At 32.0% G+C, this 20,293-nt stretch overlaps 1 protein-coding gene across 2 annotated transcripts in view; it reads right to left on the reverse strand.

Moving 5' to 3' along the window:
* Positions 1 to 3,138: 3,138 nt before the first annotated feature.
* retm (real-time) overlaps positions 3,139 to 20,293 on the reverse strand; it is a 38,882-nt gene continuing 21,727 nt past the window's right edge. The window contains exons 9-15 of one of the 2 annotated variants that reach the window (XM_067272320.1): positions 20,215 to 20,285; positions 17,882 to 17,917; positions 14,289 to 14,595; positions 13,152 to 13,295; positions 10,364 to 10,651; positions 10,131 to 10,279; positions 3,139 to 4,225 (exon numbers count right to left, since the gene is read on the reverse strand). In XM_067272320.1, coding sequence (XP_067128421.1) covers positions 4,132 to 4,225; positions 10,131 to 10,279; positions 10,364 to 10,651; positions 13,152 to 13,295; positions 14,289 to 14,595; positions 17,882 to 17,917; positions 20,215 to 20,285 — 1,089 coding nt within the window. In that variant the 3' untranslated portion in view covers positions 3,139 to 4,131. The remainder of the gene's footprint in view (positions 4,226 to 10,130; positions 10,280 to 10,363; positions 10,652 to 13,151; positions 13,296 to 14,288; positions 14,596 to 17,881; positions 17,918 to 20,214; positions 20,286 to 20,293) is intronic. The other variant, XM_067272321.1, reaches the window with a different exon arrangement.

The following is a 20,293-nucleotide window of genomic DNA, read 5'->3' on the forward strand; positions in this document are numbered from 1 at the left end:
AGCTTTAACGAAAACTGCTCGAACGATCAAAATACTTTTAAAGAATATGCAGAAAAATACTTGGAGCGACGTTTGACTAATTTGAATAAAGTGGTACGAATTTACGAGTACATTTATTTGTAAGAAAATGAACATTTTGACAATGGACGAAGAAATTGACTGGAATGAACTAAAAGATCTGAGTTCTTCTCTGAACTCAGATCTTTTAGTTGTCTTTGTCGATGTTCATATGGAGGTTCTAGCGTTATTCGCTTTTTCCTCCGAAGAGTAATGTTTTGATAGCTATGCGACCGAAGAGCCAGCCGTTTATCTTACGGCCTATACGTACGCGAGGGAAACCGTGCCGTCGAGGAGGACTTTTATGGGGAACTGGCCTCCTATTCAGTCGTTATTGGCTAGGAGAAAACCCGGAAAACTCCTAGCAGCCAGCCTGTCCGAGTCGCGGCGCGAACCCACGACCGAACTTCCCAGTGTTTAGGGTCTGGTCACCACCGCTATGAGCGGCAACGGAGACCACTCGCCCACTGGTAGATCTTTTAGTTCATCTCAGTCCTCTCATTTATAGGCACCGAACGTGCCTATAAATGAGAATAAATTGTATGACGATTACTGTTTACAGCGAGAAGTTCGTGAAGTTGTGGCAAGCAAAACAAAGAGAGTAGACTTGCGTTGAGTCAATTTTTTTAAATGTTTGGATGATTCTGGCAAAGAAATAAAAAACTTGTTGCATTCACTATTTCGATCCCTATTGCAAATGCCGCTGCTGAGCGTGTTTTCAGCGTAGTAAACGAACTTTGCTCAAAAAGTCGTAATCGACTGAATGAAACACATGTAAAATCTGAAATACTAAGTGTACACAAATTTCAAATACACCCGTAAAGAATTTTATGATTTTATCATCTCCAATCAAAAGGCATTGCAAGCTGCTCACAGTGTAAAAAATATATAACTCTAAATAAAAATATTAGATTATCATTGTTCTTTTATTTCACCTCCCGGACAGTGCTCTCGAATGCAGCACCTTATCTGGCGGAAAATTCAAAAGTACGAAAACCATATATATCAAACTCGAGCTATTTAATGCCAGTCAAAAATGTGAAGCCCGAGCGATACTCGAGCTCACGTGTTAAAAATATCATAAACATGTCATATCAAGGGATCAAGTTTTGATTCTGACGCTCGTAAAAATTGGAAGAAAACCTTAAATGAAATCGGGAAATAACAACATTATTAATCGAGAGGAAAAACAGTTTTTAAATAACCTTAAAAGGAGATGCTGATATTATGTGTCACACTCAAGGGCGTCGTCAGAGGGGGCAGAGCGGCAGTTGCCCCTCCCTAGACATGCGAAAAAAATTATTTAAATGCTAAGTCATTTATTGCCCGATTTATAATTCCCGCGCGAAAAACCCAAGAAGATTATGTTTTAATTAAAATAATCTTCTTAAGCTTCTTAAAATTTATGAATCGTTTTTATTTTACCTACATACAATTCATATCCTCTATCAATTTATATCATCTTGCCCCCCCTGGCCCATTGGCTGGCGACGCCCTTGGTCACACTTATAAGAATTCGAAACAATTGAATACCAGCAGGAGTTTCAAGTTGCGATTAATATTCCTTGATCGGATGAAAACACGGTGTCGAATTAAACCTTTGGTGGCCCGAAATGGTCTGTCGTCTGCTTAGATACAGAAAACCGACCAATCAGAGGCTGGAGATCCGGGAAAGAGAAATCTTATAAAAACCCGGATCTCAATGACAAGACAGACTTTTCCCTGCTTTCCCTAGTAAGTTAAGTGTAGAGACCTTTTCCTGACTGCTCCCAGCTTCTGTCCGTGTCGACCACTGTTCAGACTTCCCCCGGCTAACAACTATAATCAACTGTCCAGACTTTTACCTGCCTCTACGAGTGGACACCATCAGACTGAACTTCGGACTTTCACCATTCGTCACAACCTCCCACCGTCGAGCATCGACTGTCTGCCCCGGGACCAACAACCGAACCATCGCGAGTCACCAGAAGACAAGACACGCTAGATTGTAAGACAATATAAATAAACGGGTTTGTTTGTCACTGTAGCTATTTGCCTCAAATTCCTTCACCCCACATACGATAAGTCCTGACATTTGGATACCACGAATTCGGCGACCTCACAAAAATCTCTGGAATTTCCTGAAATGGTCTGTTCGGGAAATGTCGGGCCTCGCTCCCTCACCCCATTGTGGATCGGGCCGAACACCCTATTGCCTCGAAAAAAGGCCTTCTTAGTGTCGACGGGGCGGAGATGCGCAAGAAGTCGAAACCAATGACTTCATCTCCGAAATTTCAAATATCCTGAATGATTCTCGAAATGCAAATTTTTCTCGCACTTTAATCCCGCGCCTCCAATACTTATACAATGTTGAAGAAAACTTGGCCCAAACACAATTGAGTTTTCCTTACCAGTTGCATTCTATCATATAAATCTTTTATATTCGTAATTTTTTCCAAAATGGCCGCGACCGTCCGTTTTATCCGAGGTGGCATCGATCCCCTTTACCTCGGATAATCGGGGTTCTGTTAAACATCTACAGGCCCGCTGGCTCGCCAGACCGATAGCTCCCAATTTCTTTTGTGGGTTATAGAAAGTCCGACCCCACTCGAGGCACGAAACACGATTCCCTCGACCTTTAACCACCAATTTTAATAGCATCCGTGCCTCTAATACACAAACCTCTCTGAAAAATTTCAGAAAGTTTCGACAAAAGGCACAAGAGTTATTAATATTCAATTTGGGTTAAGAAATTCTTCCCCCTCACAAACATCCATACGGAAAACCCCAAGATTTAAGGTCCCGTGTCCAAAAACATGCAAAAATCTTGGGGACGGGACATTTTTCTGACCGATAACCACAGTTTCCCTCATTTATAACCAGAAATTAATCGGCTATAAATTTGCTATTATTCATGATTAAATGTTAAGTAATTTAGTATTAGAGATAGACGTTAGGCGCCATATTATTATAAATTTTTGATAATTTATTAACTAATTTGAACTTGAATTCTCAACCTCAGCTTAAATATTCACAGTTCCCCATAAAATGTTTCTGGTACATATGTATAATTACAAACTACACAACTATATACACAAAGAATTATAATTTAAATCAAACTTTTATTTCATGCTTATTATAATACATATTTTTAGGCCCACAAAAGCAATCTTTTGGAATATATATAATGGCAATTTTCCTGCAACTCTGTTGAAAAATCAGGCTGTTAATCATTACTTATCACTAGATCAACTACTTGTTATATTTATTGCTAAGGTATTTCATGCTATATGGAAGAACGATTTGTGCAAATACTGGAACTATATTTTCCATATACATATATGCATTTAGTTCCATTTTTAATAATTACAATAATCATATATTTATATACTTTACTAACTTAGAATAAATATTAATCATACATTTGCTAAAAAATTAAACTATACATTTTTCTTTGTCAAGTATCCTTATATAATCTCTAGCACCATGTACCTGTAATCGGTCAAATTTCACTAAATATTGCTACTTTATAGTTTTGTTCGTTCCAGAATAATTTGTCTTATAATTATTATTAATTTTTTTTTAATTGTGAACTATACAAAATATTATATACAGTCCAAATATGCATATGTATGTATATATTTATACCTTAAAACATAGTACAATATCCAATTTCCTTTTAAATAAAATGCTATTTTCTAAATCTGTTTTGTTACTTTGATGGTTTTTGTTACGCAGTTTTATATAAGAACTTGAAAGAATGTTAACAAAATCCCATGTTTTTAAACCTAATGGTAAACAGTGTATAATAATTATAATTGTAAATTATAGTTAAAATTTATTATAAATACGAAAATTTACTAAATCGTTGTAAGTCTAAAATTAAAGTCGAAATAGTCTTCCGTGGAAAATTTGACTGCATAACTGCTGTACACTTTAAAAGAAATATAATTATACGTTAGAACAAAGAATATTTTCCGACAATCTCAAATAATTGAATTTCTGTACAATTTACAGGTATTGTTCTAGGCAACTTGTGAATAAATCTTTTTTTTTTTTTTGTATTTAGGAAGAAATCTGCAGTCTGGTTTATTGTCATCTGGAAGGGCACGAGCTGGGAGCAGAGTGTTCGCCCGAGGACGTACATGTCGCACCGCTATGAGATGACTGAAGACTTGACATGGAGCCTCTATGTGGAATAAATACAAAAGATAAAATGTTTTAGCCTTGAATTTATATATTATATGCTATCGTTTTAATATTAAGACTATAAAACATGCACTGCTTTCAAACTTCCCTACATATTATGGTTTAATAAGTTTAACTCATAAAACTTATTTTTATTACCATTAGTTTAATTCAACACTAAGTTCTGAATATTGTATATTATATTATTACAATAAAATAGAACTGATTACATTATACCAACCGAATACTTTCTGATTAAGTACATTACAAAACATCTTATATTTGATATATGTAAAGAATATAGATGGTTAAAAGTACATTACTTTAATACGTGCTTTTATATGTGTATTTTGTGTGTCTACGTGATAACATTTAATTGAATATACAAGACGGTTCGGTCGGTTAACTGTAAAATGTCTTCAGATTGTTTTAGGAATGATTACAGTTTGTTTAGAATAGTTACATGTTTTTCATAATTCACTTACTTTGTTAAAAAGACAGTTCTTAAAATGTCTCAGTTACAAAATATATATCTATGTTTGATATATATCTTTATAGATTTAAAAAATCAATAAAAAAATACTTAAAACTGAAAAAAAAACGAAAGAAATGTGTTAATTTTGAAGAAAAAGCTTCAAAGTACAATTTCCTTTGTCTCGCCTTTCCGCGAAATCCGACACCAATGAGTCATTGTTTACACAGCTGGATGACCTTGAGAACAGCTGGTGTCGTCTTTCGCGGGACATTCTCGTGAAACTCTCGGGAGGAGAAGGGTAAAAAGTAGGGTGAATACTAGGTGGCGGTATATTTCTAAATATTTTTTTAAAATTATGATTTTAATTGAAATTTCTAACCCCTCCGACTTAATTAAACGTATATATAATAAAATCTATTAATTAAAAAAATTAAAAAACTATTGGATGTTGTTTTTGACATCAGAAAATAGCTTTAAATAACTTTACCGAAGTAAAATCGGCGCGCTAGAACTTTAGAAGGATGAACGAAGTTCCATAAAAAAATCCCATAAAAAACAATTGAGCGTTAATCGCGCGTCATTAAAGGTTAATTAAAATCGCAATAAAATTTTTTCAAAACATTTTAAGACTTAAAAAACATCCGAAAAATCAAAAAAACAAAAAAAAATTTTTGGGGCCCAAAGTACCGTTTGTTTTGTAACGCTATGTAATTGAGTTTGTGTGTTTATATTTTCTGCAAAATTTAACTGTTTGGCCAATTAACAATTGGAATTCAGCTGGGAATGGCACATTAGGATCACAATTAAAAAGAATTTTATTTCTTTTCGAAAACATGGATATCTACTTCTAAGGAACTATCTGCCGGTAAGATTGTGAGGCCATATCTTTAGTCCTTTCCAATTCTTAAAATCTGATTGATCAGTAATTATCAATTAAAATTGACCTAATAAAAATACAATACTCAAAAGCAAGCATTCACTTGCTTTTGACTATTGTATTTTTAAGTCAGTCACCAGGTAGAAGATTTGCTGGAGGTGAATTTGAATCTTAAGTCCATTCATTTTAAGAGAATATTCTTCGTGACCACCGCTAAAAAAACTAGTATTGTCTAAGGATAATCTCTTATTTTTAAAAAAGAAAATCATATGAACAAAATTTTAAAAAGATTCATATTGTCAATGAAATCTTTCCCAATTGAAACACATTCCTTCATTGAAAACAGAAATCTGAAAGAAAATCAAAATTCTTCCAAAAAGACAAAGAAAAGACAAAAACAACAGTTTTGTGTTTGTTACCAGAGCACAGCTTCGTAGTTCTGACAGTATAGGAATCTATGATCTCGTCGGTCAGATAGGCAAATCTCGGTATGTGAAAACTGATGTTTTTCAACAAAAACAAAGTAGTCATTGATTTCCACCGGATGAGAAAATAATCCAAGCAGTGGACCGGCAGGATTTTTATCTCGGGGACAAAACACACAATTTAGATCAAATAATTAATTTGATTTAGCATATTTCATGAACAGACTTATTTCAATTGAAATTTTAAATTTACATAGAATTTAAAAAGTAGCTAAACTGTCCAAAAAAACTTTTTAAAGTTTAATTCAATTTTCTACTTTCAACATTGATCAAATAGGTTTTGTTCAATAATTTGAATTAAAACAAGCTAGAATTAAATACACATATGCATAATGAGTTGTATTATAAAAAGCAAAAGAATAATGTAAATCTCAATAAAGTAATTGCCCGTTCTGACCCCGTGCAGCCACGAATTCAAGACATACAAATCCTAATTTTAACTTAATATGCCATTCACAACAGATTTTCAATTGTTAACTGGCCAGACAATGTGAAAAATTATCCCTACTTTATGTAGGGATAATTTTCCACATAAAGACTTTCCACTACTATACCATTAAATGATGAACTTAGTAATAAGTGATATTACTTTTATCTACCAAGTTATCTATAAAAGCTAATAAATGAAAATATATATTAACAAAATTTCAGATAATTATAATGATGTGCAGAGTTTAGCTAAAATTTTGTTAAAACTGAAAAAATCTGCTCATTTATCTATACTACTATATAGAGAGACAACATATTTTTTGTTTGTGACCACTATCCATGAAAACTACTGAACCCGTCGTTACCAAATTTTAACTGTAGCATCTTTATGATCCCTGGAATGTTTACCACTAATCAAACCTACAGATTTGTTATTAATTAAATAAAACTGCAACGGATTTTTGTCTGTCTATTTGTCTCTCTCTTCACTAGATGGCGACTTGAATTAGTACTTTCTGTCTATAAGAAAAGTCTATCATTTAAGTTTACTATTATATTTGAAGAACTGACGTTAAATTATAATTAGTTAATTAGCAAAATCTTCGAGGAATTAAAAAAAGTGACGTCATTGTGTTAGATGGCAGTATGTGTACTTATGATGGGTTTTTGAATCGTTATGCATTAATTTCTGCAGGTAATTGTACAAAATACTCAAAACAGTTATTGGATTTATCTCAAGTGAATATTTTTGAGATTGATTGATAAATAATGCATGGATTTTTGTCTGTCTATTTGTCTCTCTCTTCACTAGATAGTGATAGTGTGCGAAAGAAATGGCGTACCCAGGGATGTTGCCAATAAGAAAGGGGGTGACAGAGAAGGTGAGAGAAGAATGGGGGAAATGAATGGGGTGGGGGAGAGAAAAGGGGAGGGAAAGAAGAGAACAGTAGAGCGATATGCAGGGACCAATTGGATGGGATCCTGAAAATAAAGAGTGGTGTGAGCAGTACAAATAAGCACGTAGTAGACAGAGAAGAGTACGCTCTGAAAAGTAACAGTTGTACAGTAAAAAACAGATGTCCGCCCACTAAAAAACATGATTGATAAGCGGGGGCAGATTGGAGAAGGACACAAAGGGGCTAGCCCTTATAATGATCTCCACACATGGAAGCAAACTGGAATTGGAGTTGACAGATTTTGTGCTCGTGCTTAACTTGAAATTTTGGCGAAGTTTTTTATTATTTACATACTATTGTGATATATATTTGAATATTGGAAGTTAAGAAGAACCTGATGATGTCACAATTATGAAGATTAAAACCCGTTTTTGGGAATGATCTGCATTAGAAAGGTACTTCTTATACTAACGGCTTTGTAATGGTTCTAACGGTCGCTCGACTGCTTGACGCCATTTTTGAAGTGACGTCGTTATTGCCTACCAACTAAATCTGATATCGACCAACTGGATGGTTACTTCTGGTGTACTGGATTGTTAAATCTTGGAACTTTGCCTTTCCCCATCGGGTTTCCCCGACGGTTTTGGATTGCATTCAAACGGTTTTACCGTTATCAAAGGCTTTCCGTGACCACGTGGTCAGTCAGCCGTTCGGCGTTGTTCTGGCCGCTCGGAGTGAACGGTTCCTCAGCCTGTATCTTCTGGACGCAGTACTTTCCATTACCGAGTCTTCTTCAAGTGCCCATCGCCCTACCTCCCGGTGTTGCTTGTGTCGCGCTGTTTGGCTCAGTGGTAGTTATCGGCTTGTAGTTATACATCTAAGTAATCATCTCCTCACTTTGTTAGACTTTCTCGTGTGCTGTGACTTCAAACAATGGAAGATAGTTTGAACAACAGCTTTGCTGAAGAAGATCTCATATCTTCAATTAACCAAAACCTGAGCACTATCTTAGGTTCCTTACCTTCGGAAAGCAATATTGCTGTTCGTGTGGCCGATCGTTCACGTGTTCGGGATGCAGCAGTCCAGATGCACGCCGCTGCTAACCAAATTTTTGGCATGGTCTTGGTGCTCAGGGAGCGACTCAAAGAAATCTCTAATTCTACCAAAGCTTCCAATAAGTGCCTCTACTCAGAGGTTGTCAAGAAAAATCCCTGTCCATTGAGTGCCACAACAAAATTTATTACTGTAAATACAGCTAAACTCGAGGGGAAATAAAACCCCAAGAAAAAGAGACATAACGTCATTCTCTCACGCATTACTGGCCCGAATGAACCCCCTCTGATCCCAGAAGAAACAATGAACCTAATTCAGGATCATATAAACCCGTGGCAATTAGGAATAAAAGTTAACCAGATCAGGCCCCTCCCAAGCGGGGACCTCAATATTCAAGTCCATAGTCCATAGTGAGGAGGACTCAAATACCCTAAAACAAACTATTCAGACCCACTCCCTATTATCTCGTAAACTTAGAATCTCAACCAGAAACAAAAAGCAACCTAAGGTTATTCTATTCAATGTTTCTTCGACCATTGATGACTCAGAACTCTTCACTAGATGGCAACACATGAATTAGTACTTTCTGTCTATAAGAAAAGTCTATTATTGAAGTTTACTATTATATTTGTCATATTGAAGCTGTTGATCGAACACCTCCCACAACATGAGAGCTCATCTTGCAGGAGATGACCCTGCATTTCCAAAACAGTTACTGAAAATTGGTGATAGAACAGTAGACAATGAAAATGTCTACATCACTGTCAGTGAAAATGTAGGTAAGATAGTGAGTACAGTCAATGATTTTATTTCTGAAATTTATCCCGATATTTCAGATTTATTGAATAAACCATATCTTTGATTGTGTGAAAGGGCCATAATTTCACCTAGAAATATAATGGCAGAAGAAATAAACAACATTATTCTTGAAAAAGTCAATGGTAACAGCCAAGGTTATCTATCGATTAATAGTTTTAAGCACTGATGATGAGGTCCATTATCCACAAGAGTTTCTTAATGGTCTCAGCCCATCTGGATTCCCACCACAAATTAAAATTAAAAATTTGTTCTCTAATTATGTTGTTACGTAATGTTCAACCTCCCAATCTCTAATGGTACCAAGTTACAAATTACAGCTATGCATGACAATATCATTGAAGCTATAATTCTCACTGGACCAGCAACTGGGGAAATTGCATTTATTCCTAGAATCCCAATGATTCCTACCGATCTATCATTTCAATTTAAACATTTACAATTTCCAATTAAAGTTTCTTTTGCTATTACAATTAACAAATCGCAAGGCCAAACATTCCAACATGTTGGAGTGGATCTTCATATAGAGAGTTTCTCCCATGGTCAATTGTATGTAGGGCTTTCCAGAACTGGAAATCACTGGAAATCATAATGAAATAATTGTGATATCAACAGGTGACAAAACTCGAAATATAACTTATTCAGAAGTTTTATGATTTTATTTTTTTGTATTTTGCAATACTGTACTGCAATACTACACATTGATCACCCAAAAATAATTAATGAACAATTCAAATTTTTGAAGTTCTGTATGTATATAAGAGTGGGCGAGGCCGTGACAGGGGATGCTAGTATTGTATAATTTGATTATTTTATTCACTTTATTATTATTATTATTATATTCACATTACAATAAATGGAAAACTTATACTTACTTATAATCTTGAGATTTCAATACTTCATAATAATACATGACTTTTGCTTTGTGTGAGGATAATGGAAAGTCAAATGAATAATGATGCAATGTTTCTCCATGACGCCATTGTAAAATGTAACTTCCTTCAAATCTTGTTACATGAGATCCCTGACAAAATGAATTTTCCATTAAGCTTAAAAAATAATTTAGATAAAAGAAGAATAATTTATATTAGTTTTAACACATTAATACCTGCACGCTTTCCCCGTCGTGACAGGTAAGAGTCGGTTCGACGACAATGTAATCTTGATCTTGAACCCAATTTTTTGGGATGGCTGAGTGGAATGGAGGCGAGTCTAAGTTTAGCATAGCAAGAGGTAGAGCTGCATGTGCACATCCCTGAACTTCTTCATCACAAATTTGAGCTTCGGGGGGAGGAAGTGGTTGCCGAGTATACAGAACGGTAAAACGAACATCTTCTTTCATCACGTCGAAATCCCAACATATCACACTTCCTCTATCATTGATTTTAATAATTTTCTACATAAAATTTAAACTTCAGTTAAACATAATTTATGAAATAATTATCCTTTATATATCTGTTTTTATTACATTTTATAATTTTATTAAACATTTGTATAATTTATATAAGGTTTATAAAATTCTTTCATTTTAGTTGTAGGTTGTCATTATACTATCATTTCAGTTATTGTTTAAATAATAATTCAATAGTGACAACAGTCCACAACTTTAAATAAAAAAGTTTTAATAAAATATACTTCTCTATAGGATAGGTGTAAAGTAACTAGGCATTGAAAAATTTGATATAATTTCTATATTTCTAATGATAAAATGGAAATTATTTAGCATCTATCATATTAAACAAATACAGATGCATACCTTAAAATTCGATGTAGGCACCAGTGCCATTCACCAATGATATGTTTTCCTCAGATTGCAATGTGGATGCTATTCATCCACATTGCAATCTTGGTGCATATACAACTGAACATTTGGTCATTTTAGCTCCAAATGACAATTCTTGATTGTCTCTGGACAGACTGTGGCATGACATTCCTTTACCATATGCCACTATCTATGCACAGCAACCATTGATTTCAACACCCCATAACATGCAGAAATCTGCACTTATTCCCAAACAGACAAGTGATCAGCCATCTTTTTTTCTGCTGCAAGTACAGCCTCTCGCAATCACTGCCCACACCACAGATTTAAGAATTATAAATTTCCTTTGATTGATGTACATGTACGCACACATTTGAATTATGATTGATTCAATTGGTCCAAATCGTAGGAGCGACAAAAATATGAAATGAAATGGTTCAAATTTTTAGAAGATATTATTATTATTTATTGTGAAAAAATGCCACCCCCTAAAAGTGTCGCCCCCACTACGCTACGCCACTGGTTCCACTCTTCCAATATTAAAGTTTATATTTATAAATTTATTTTGCTCTATGAACTATAGTTTAACTAATGACTACAAAAGTATTATCTTCCTGCCATAAGAATGTTTTTAAAATAAATTTATATAAATAAAAATTTACCAGAGTTCCTAAGGAAATTACAATTTTCAAAATTTCCCCCCTAACCAGCATTCAGTAAGGGTCAAACCTCTGCAAATTTTTCTTTATAACATACTTAAATATTACCTTAAATCCACTAAATTCAAAAATCTTACTACATGCAGACAATATCAAACTTATCAATAGCAATCCAACCATATTACAAAAAATAATTACGTTAGATAACACACTAAAACCAGCAATGAGCTGCTTAACATTCCTGGCAACATTTTGTGGCATGATCTGTTATGATACTTGATTTTAAAAATTTCTTTTATATTATTAAAAAATGGCAAAACACTTAATTTTGAGGATAAGGACAGATTTTTAAATTTTGGAATAGTCCTTTGAATCCATCTTCAAATGTTATATTCCAAAAACTTAAACATTCAACATATTAACTGTTGGAAAACTCTGAAGGAGTTTGAAAATGTTTGTTGTTTGTTTGTATTTTTGCACCGGTTATTTTTCCAAGAATGTTGTTATATGTTTAAATATTATACAGTAGCACTCTGAATACTGATTAACTAAATATCCAGTTATCTGAACTATCACTTGTCCTCCTGTCTTCCACTGATGTCACATTGCAATTCTTACATCATGTGACTAAGAAATACACATGCGTATTCTCATGTTTAATTGAGATTTAACAAAAAGGCTAAACTGCCTCATCAAGCAGACCCTGTCATGCCATCAACAAAACCATCTCCTCCCTAAACTTTATGCATAATGAAGTGAAATTACTTTTAAATATCTCCATTGTCTCTAACCATTTAAGATGCTCCACTTGGGGTATAAAAGATGGATGTCCAACAAATGTTCTCAAATCCCGATTTCAATGGAGCATTTAGTTGACCCAATATACACAACGTCCCTATTGCATGTGTTGTCCCTAATAGGAACACTGTATATGGCTGGAAGTCTGATAGGGTTGTGAAGGTCTTTCCCGTTACATTTCATGTTGAACACAGAGGGACATCTGTAAGTAATACCAACCTTATGTTTTTTGGCAATTCTGGCAAATAAAGATTTTAAGTAAGGGGTAAAAATAATAGGGACCTGTTCCATCTGCTCAGTTTGGTCCACTATCAGCAAGTCAGCTACAGGTGTGGATCCTTGATAGTGTTCAAGTAGTCTATACATAATGTTAGGGTAACCATGTGCAATGGCTACCTGCTCTATAAAACTTAATTCCATTCCCAAAGCCTGGGGAGTAGAAGAATGCATGTATGCCCTCAAACCAAAGCCTCATGAAGAACTCTGAAGGTGTTTGAAAACATTTGCTGTTTATTTGTATTTTCGCACTAATTATTGGTTCCAAGTATGTTATTAACTTTATCCCGATGTGGTGTGTTGTTATTTATAAACATATGAATTAATTTATTACAAAATATACAAAAATAGGTCAATACATATGTTAATATAAAAATACATGAACACATTTCTTAACTCACTTCATGTACTTGTCCTTTTGCCATACTAACAGAATGATACATCGAGTCATCAAATAAATGATGACCTTCTGCCTTCTCTCTTTCATATTCTTCATCAGACATATAATAAGTTTTTGGTACCAAGCCTCCTTCTGGTATAGTTGTCTAAAAATTAAACAAAAGAGTAAGAAAATAATCTAGCATATATTTGAATAAAATCATGCAAAAGTATATTAAATTTGTTAATAGAACAGAAAATGGTGACAAATTCTTATGCTGCAGTTTGCTCATTAATTATTAAAATATGTCAGTATAAGAAAAACACTTCAAAAGAAATGTGATATTTGTAAAAGGGAGATTTTCTCAATTGATAAGTGTTTAAACAAGTTACAGATGATTGATGAATAAATAACAACAGAGTAGACCCAAGTTCATGACTGCCTGGATGACCAAAAATGAGAAGAGATACAGAAGAGACTGGGGTGAACTGGATGCAGGAAAGTCAGGATAGAAGTCACTGGAGAGACCTATGTCCTACAATGGACAATAACGGCTGATGATGACAATGCAATGCAGCAAAAGGATTGCAGAACTTAATAAATTGGTTGACATTTGTTGACATTGATTAGTTCAAATCAAGGAAGGACAATGCTGTGATACATGAAATTTCATTCAACTTTAAGAGTGGCAAAATACCATATATTACTTTAGAAGTGTTGAACACAAGATCACATGGCTTCTTTTCCACCTTTATTTAGTTCAACTAAATAAAGGTGGAAAAGAAGCCACGTGATTGGTTAATAACACAATCTCTAGTACAACACAGTTTCACAACAAATGAAGCATATATTACAGTGAAACCTCTCATATGGGACACCTTTAAATGGAACAAAGCCCTGTGCAATTCCAGTGTTCACAAAGTTACTGTATGCACAGATACTCTTCCATTTAGAATTGTAATGATTTTAGTTTGAAAATTGTCTAAGAATTTGTTAACAGAAAGCATATTAAACAAGGACTACATGTAGAGTATATAGAAATGCTATAATATTTCTATGACAAATAAGTAATGATATAATTTTTCAGAATTTATCTGTGTGAATAATAAAAATGTTTATATCGTGCAAAATTATTTGTAGTAGTAATAATTTCTCTTACCTGACATTCTCCACCAAGAAAATCAGGAATGACACTTTTATCAACAAATTCTAACAGACCTCCAGCACCTTGATAATCATTACCACCATAAAATACAAATTTAGAACGTGTGTTGTCATTAATAAATGTGCTAACAAGCGTCCAAAGAATGGGAAAGACACGAGGTGCACGAACAATTAACACTCTTCCCATAGTTTCTGGATAGTTGGCTTCGACAATTTCTATGATATGTAAGAGAGCTTTAACTCCGGGTCTCCACAAATGTCTCATGTTTAAACCTTCCAAATCCAACAAACAAGTCCAAGAACTAAAATGCAAACATCAATAATAGTATTAAGTTGAATTTGCAAGTTATTTTTGTACATTTATTTTAACAAAATTATAATGAAAAGGAGTATATTAATTCATTTAAATAGTATTTATATACAATAACTCAGGTGACAACATTTTACAATTAAAACACAATATCACCTCTATGTGGCATTTATAAAATTTATTCCAATAAGCAACTGCTGTGCGATCACACAGAAGCATGACTCGAAAGTTTGGTAGTGCTACAAGTTGTCAATTTGTGATATTTAAAGCAGCTTAAAATACAAAGACTCTTATTTTCATTAAAAAAAAAAATCTAATGTTATAAATGCTTGGCATTCTGTGTCTTGTATTTATAAATCAGATGAAAAAACACACATTAAATTAAGAATTTAAACAAGACATTCATCATTAAAAGTTTCACATACAATTAATATGGTGGATTATCGAAACTGGTTTTAGATAGAGACACATGCCTAAGCCACACTATACCAAATGATATTTTTAGGTATTGTTAACAATGCTTAGAAGCATCACAAGTTCTATACTGTAATTATCAAAGTTAAGGATAATAATAATAGTAAAAATGGTAAATTCCATTCACAAATATTCATTGATACTTCACAAGGACGGCAATAGTGAGGAGCCATTATATTGACGTTTGACTGTAATTACATCAATTACAAGAAACTGCAAGATTTCTGATAATAAAAATTTAATTTTTATTTATAAAGCATTTTGAAATAGTCGATTCCTTAAGTTTAAAAATAATTAAAAACTAAATTTTCATACATTATTGATTATTATAATCATTTAAACATTAAATCTTTCATTTAAATTTTAAAAAAATCTTCAATGAAAAAAAAAGGTCTCTCCTAGTTTGCAAAAAGGTAATTCAAGTTTAAACTTAAAGAACCAGTTATCGCTAAAAAAAATATATTTATATTATTGTAATAGAGATTAATTCTATAAGATAGCATTTCTTTTAAACTTAAAAATATCTAGCTTATAATATTTACTACTTGGAAAATATGCTTAAATTTAAAATGTAAATAAGCCAAGTCAAGCATAACTTCCACCATGCATGCTAAGAACACCATTATATTTAAAATTATTAAGTGCCCATTATAGAAACATGCAAGCGAAATTTCATTTCAAAACCCTTTTCAAACCATTAATGGAAAATTATTTTCCTACCAATCATAAACAGTTCCAATATTTGTATCATTCCGCAAAAGCTTGATTTTCCTTTTGAGATAGTTTAATATTGTTAAAACTTTAAAGTTTAGAAGAAAAAAATTATATAATTTTTTTAAATTCTAAAAATAATCCTAAAATAATATATTCCTCTTTATTAAAATATATTTTTCAGGAATAATTGAATAAAAGTTTGCAAGTTACGATTTACATGATAATACTATTTTAGAATTTCTAAATAAATTTTAACAAACATAAGCTTGAAGACTAAATTATTTTCAAGCTATATTTATGCTAATTTATTAATAGAATCTGGCCCAAAGGTAGGAATCTAGTGTCTTGGATTTAAATTAAATACTAATTAATTTAGAAAATTCTAGAAGAAAAGAGCAATTTGGAGTCATGTCGTGGCACAGACATCCTACCTGAATATCCAAGCAGGCGGGACTTTGGTGTCCTTTAGGAAACACAAAACAATTTATCTGATTGTCGACGTAAGGTTTTTCGAGAGAAACATTACGAATAGCAATAAATGAAAGTTTTCGGCCATAATGGCAGCAAATAAATTACGTGACATGAGCCCAGTCCCCACATAATTTAAAATATATAAAATAGATTTAAGAAAATACAAGATAAATGAAAATGGGAATGAATATTTCATATATAAACTATTTAAGATCTATTAGTCAAGAGCAATTTTCCTTATATTTGATTTTATCAAATGAGTCTGTATTGTCGGAGAAATTACATTATGACGACATTAAAATCTATTTCGCAATAAAACATGAAAAAAAAAAAAACAATTTTAAATATTGCCCGGAAAATTTTATTAAAATTTATAATTTTTCAGTTTATAATTTCTCATTTCTTTAATTTATAGTTTTTCAAGGGAAATAAATGAGAAAAATGGTTGCCCTACTAAGACCAAAATTATTGACTTTGGAATTCTTTATAAATCTGATTGTTGTAGAGAAATGTGTATAATATATAGTGTAAAAATTTTAAATACCAGAAAAATCAAAATTATTCTTATTTTATAATTAATTACCTGGCTATTAATAAAAAATCTAGTTGATTTTTCTTTATTAGCCAGGTAATTGAAGGCCTGCTTTTCTTTGGGTCAGCTCTGCTCAAATACTAACTAATATCATTCACTTTAATGCAAATTCAATGCAACATCCTACCAATCTGGCAGTTAATTTTACAAAAAAATTAACTGCTGGTCTATCATTTTTCAACATATTTTTCTAGATTTTTTTTAATTAAAAAATTACAAAAATGTATTATTGCTATCTTTGAATTTTTGTTGTTCTTTGAGATTTTCTTTGCTATTTTTTCACTTTTCTATTCTTCAAAATCTACCCTTTAATAATAACAACTGCGCAGAAAATTCAGTGAAAATTATCAATTTTCAATGCCCTTGAAATTCAAACATTTTTTTCCTGTCAGAGCTGGTTATTTTTGTATGGTTAAGACAGAGAAGTTTTTTTGGTCTGAAAGAAACAGTCAGATTTCTGAAAGTAAGCAGTAGCAAATGCCACTCAGCCATCCAGTAAGCGTATCTTTTCAAACATGCTCAGATATCTGCGTCACTAAACACATCTCAGGACAAGGCTTAAATCTGCCACTCCCACACACATTAGTTTTAGACCTATCTTCCTGTATACAGGAATTGGTATTTAAGTCTATGGATTGATCCTTTCATCCAAAATTTTCTATATTTAACTCATTTAAAATTAATTTCTATTATTAACTTGGATACAAGATCTACACAGCCATCTACCTTCAAGTTAGATACCATTAATAGGTAAACAAATGCAGCTTGAAAATAGGTTAGTTTTAGCTTACGTTTAATAATAGTTTTGGGTTTTAGTTATATTCTTTGTACACAAATGACTTTTCTTCTTTCTAACCTTAGATTAATTTAAGAGAGAATTTACTATAACTATAATTATTATGCATTTTTCAGAATAAAATTAAAAAAAAAAAAATCATGCAAAAATGCTCTACTCATTTAATAAATAGCAATAAAATTTTTGTTTAGTGAAAATTAGTTGTGCGCACACAAAAAGAATTTTGCTTACATGTGCCTTTCTCCAAAACTCTTCAAAGATGTTTTTCTGGGTGTAAGAATGTAGAATGTAGTCATTTACACAATGATCATTACATATATAGTATTATCATTATATATCAATTTATTCAAGATTTAATAAACTAAGTCTATGTTATTGTTTATGAAAAATATTTCATCCTTAATATTCTGTTTTAATGTAAACTAACAATCTTTCAAAAGCTCCATTTTATTATAGCATTAAAATTAATATATAATTTATTAGTAAATACTAAAGAAAGTCTGCATCTTATGGTTAAGGTTAATTTCTTAAGATTGTTTAATTTTCAAGAACTTTTTTGGCTCTTCTTTATCCTTCTTCAGTTTACTCTTACAAAAATGCTTGTAGAAAGCTTTTTGAACCTCAGTGTTTTCAAAATTTATCAAGTATTATTCATCTGTTTGTGTTAATCTAGCTAATTTTCATGAATCAATTTATTAACTACTTTACTGAAATCTATTTTACTTAAAATTGGCTTCCTACAATCTTTTGCATCATTGTAATCATGTATATGTAAATTTGCTCTATAATTTTTGGGACTGTCCATAAATGATGTCTGCATTGGGAGAAGGGGGGTTATGACAAGTTGGAAAAGGGGGAAGGAGAGTCCATAATTTCTTACATTAAGTTTATGCATTTTATTTTATTTGCTAGAAATTCCCCTGTCAAGCATGACAATACTTTTTTTGAGAAAGAGATTGGAGAATTGAGAAGATTTTCAGTAGCAATTTCAAGAAATTCAAGAAGTGTTGCTAATATTTCTACAAATTAAGTAGTTTATACTTGAGCTTGATGTTGTGATGCTGTTTCTGAAGTTCTTAACAAAGCCATTCTTAGTCTATGTTGTTCAAGTTGGGCTTCAGGGGTCTCAGTCATTCTTATTCTTTTAAATCTAGAATTTACCTAACCAATTTTATTCTTATGCTTTTCCCTAGGCATTTTTTTGAAAAAATAGCAAATCTTTTTAATTCCACATTGATCATTTAGTCCAAAGATGAATTTATGTACTGTACAGTGCATTACATAGATTACCAATAGTACTTTTAAATAATGGGCTCATTAGATCATTAGTTCAGTTGGATAATAGAACATCATGTGGTCACTAATGAAAATTTTAAAAAAAATTTGTTATAGAAGTGACGCTGTGAGACTATCTTTTTTTAAAGTTTAAATTTTAAATTAAATGAAGTAAGATTAAAATGCTTCATTTGCCAAAATATTTAAAAATGCAATCTATGGGAAATTCTCTCATCAAGCATGAACTAAATGAGGTCACTAACATCACTGTAACATAAGTGCTATCACTGATCCCAAACCGATAAAACATTTATTCTATAGCTAATATTTCCATAAAATAAGTAGCCTATACTTTTTCAGAACATAAAACAAATATAACCAAAATTTCATCTGGATTGGACAAAAATTTCAGGAACTATAAGTAATTCACACACATACAGATAAAGGCTTTTATATTAGTAATTTCAAAATTTCTTGTATATTTCATTTCGACTTATGGTATCTATCATTCATAAAATGATGAAAGGTTTAAGGAGGTTGAGTTTTATTGAATGTCGAAAAAGAGGAAGAGATTACAGAAATTTAGACAAACTGGAACCAGGAAAAAGTAAAAATTTCAAGAAAAATGCAAATGTAATTTATGGACAGCCCCTTTTGTTCTGCATTTTTGGATAATAGCAGGTTTTTTCCAGCATACAATTACTTTTTTCCCCTTGCCTATATCATTAGCCTAGTTGCTACACTGAGGCTATAATCTATTTTCAATGATATTTATTACCAATAAAAATACAGTATATTTCAATATATCAATTTTTTGACATTAAAGATGTCAAAAAAAATAATTTTCAAGTTAATTTTAAAATCTTCCCCTTCTCTTTTAATATTAATAAGTTTATTAGAATATATAATTAATAGTTACAGAGAAGATATATATATTATGCAGAGTAGATAATGGGAAAGTAAGAATTAGACAAATATACAAACTATTGTAATTTAAATTAGTAAACAAGTTACATAATATTAAAGAATACTTACTGAATTTGTGCAATTTTTGAAAATATGTTTTTGATTTAACAGAATAAAAGAAGCATCATCATCTTAAAATGTCAATTTTTAAGACAAATTTTAAATAAACACGTAATCAGAATATTAAGGATTTAAGTAGTTTTAAATATAACTTATACAAAAAAAAAAAAGAAAATATTTCAATTTTATTAAAAATTCACTTTAATAAATCTAAATGTAATGATTGATTAATCAATATAACATTTTAAGATTATTTTACTAACCTAACTGGTTTTCCACCTAATCTTGTTGCTTCTTCAGCTCTTCTTAATCCTTCTTCACAAACATGTAATGTCTGAAAAA

The sequence above is a fragment of the Centruroides vittatus genome, unplaced genomic scaffold, assembly GCF_030686945.1.
Source record: "Centruroides vittatus isolate TY-2023 unplaced genomic scaffold, ASM3068694v2 contig_436, whole genome shotgun sequence".
NCBI lineage: Eukaryota > Metazoa > Arthropoda > Arachnida > Scorpiones > Buthidae > Centruroides > Centruroides vittatus.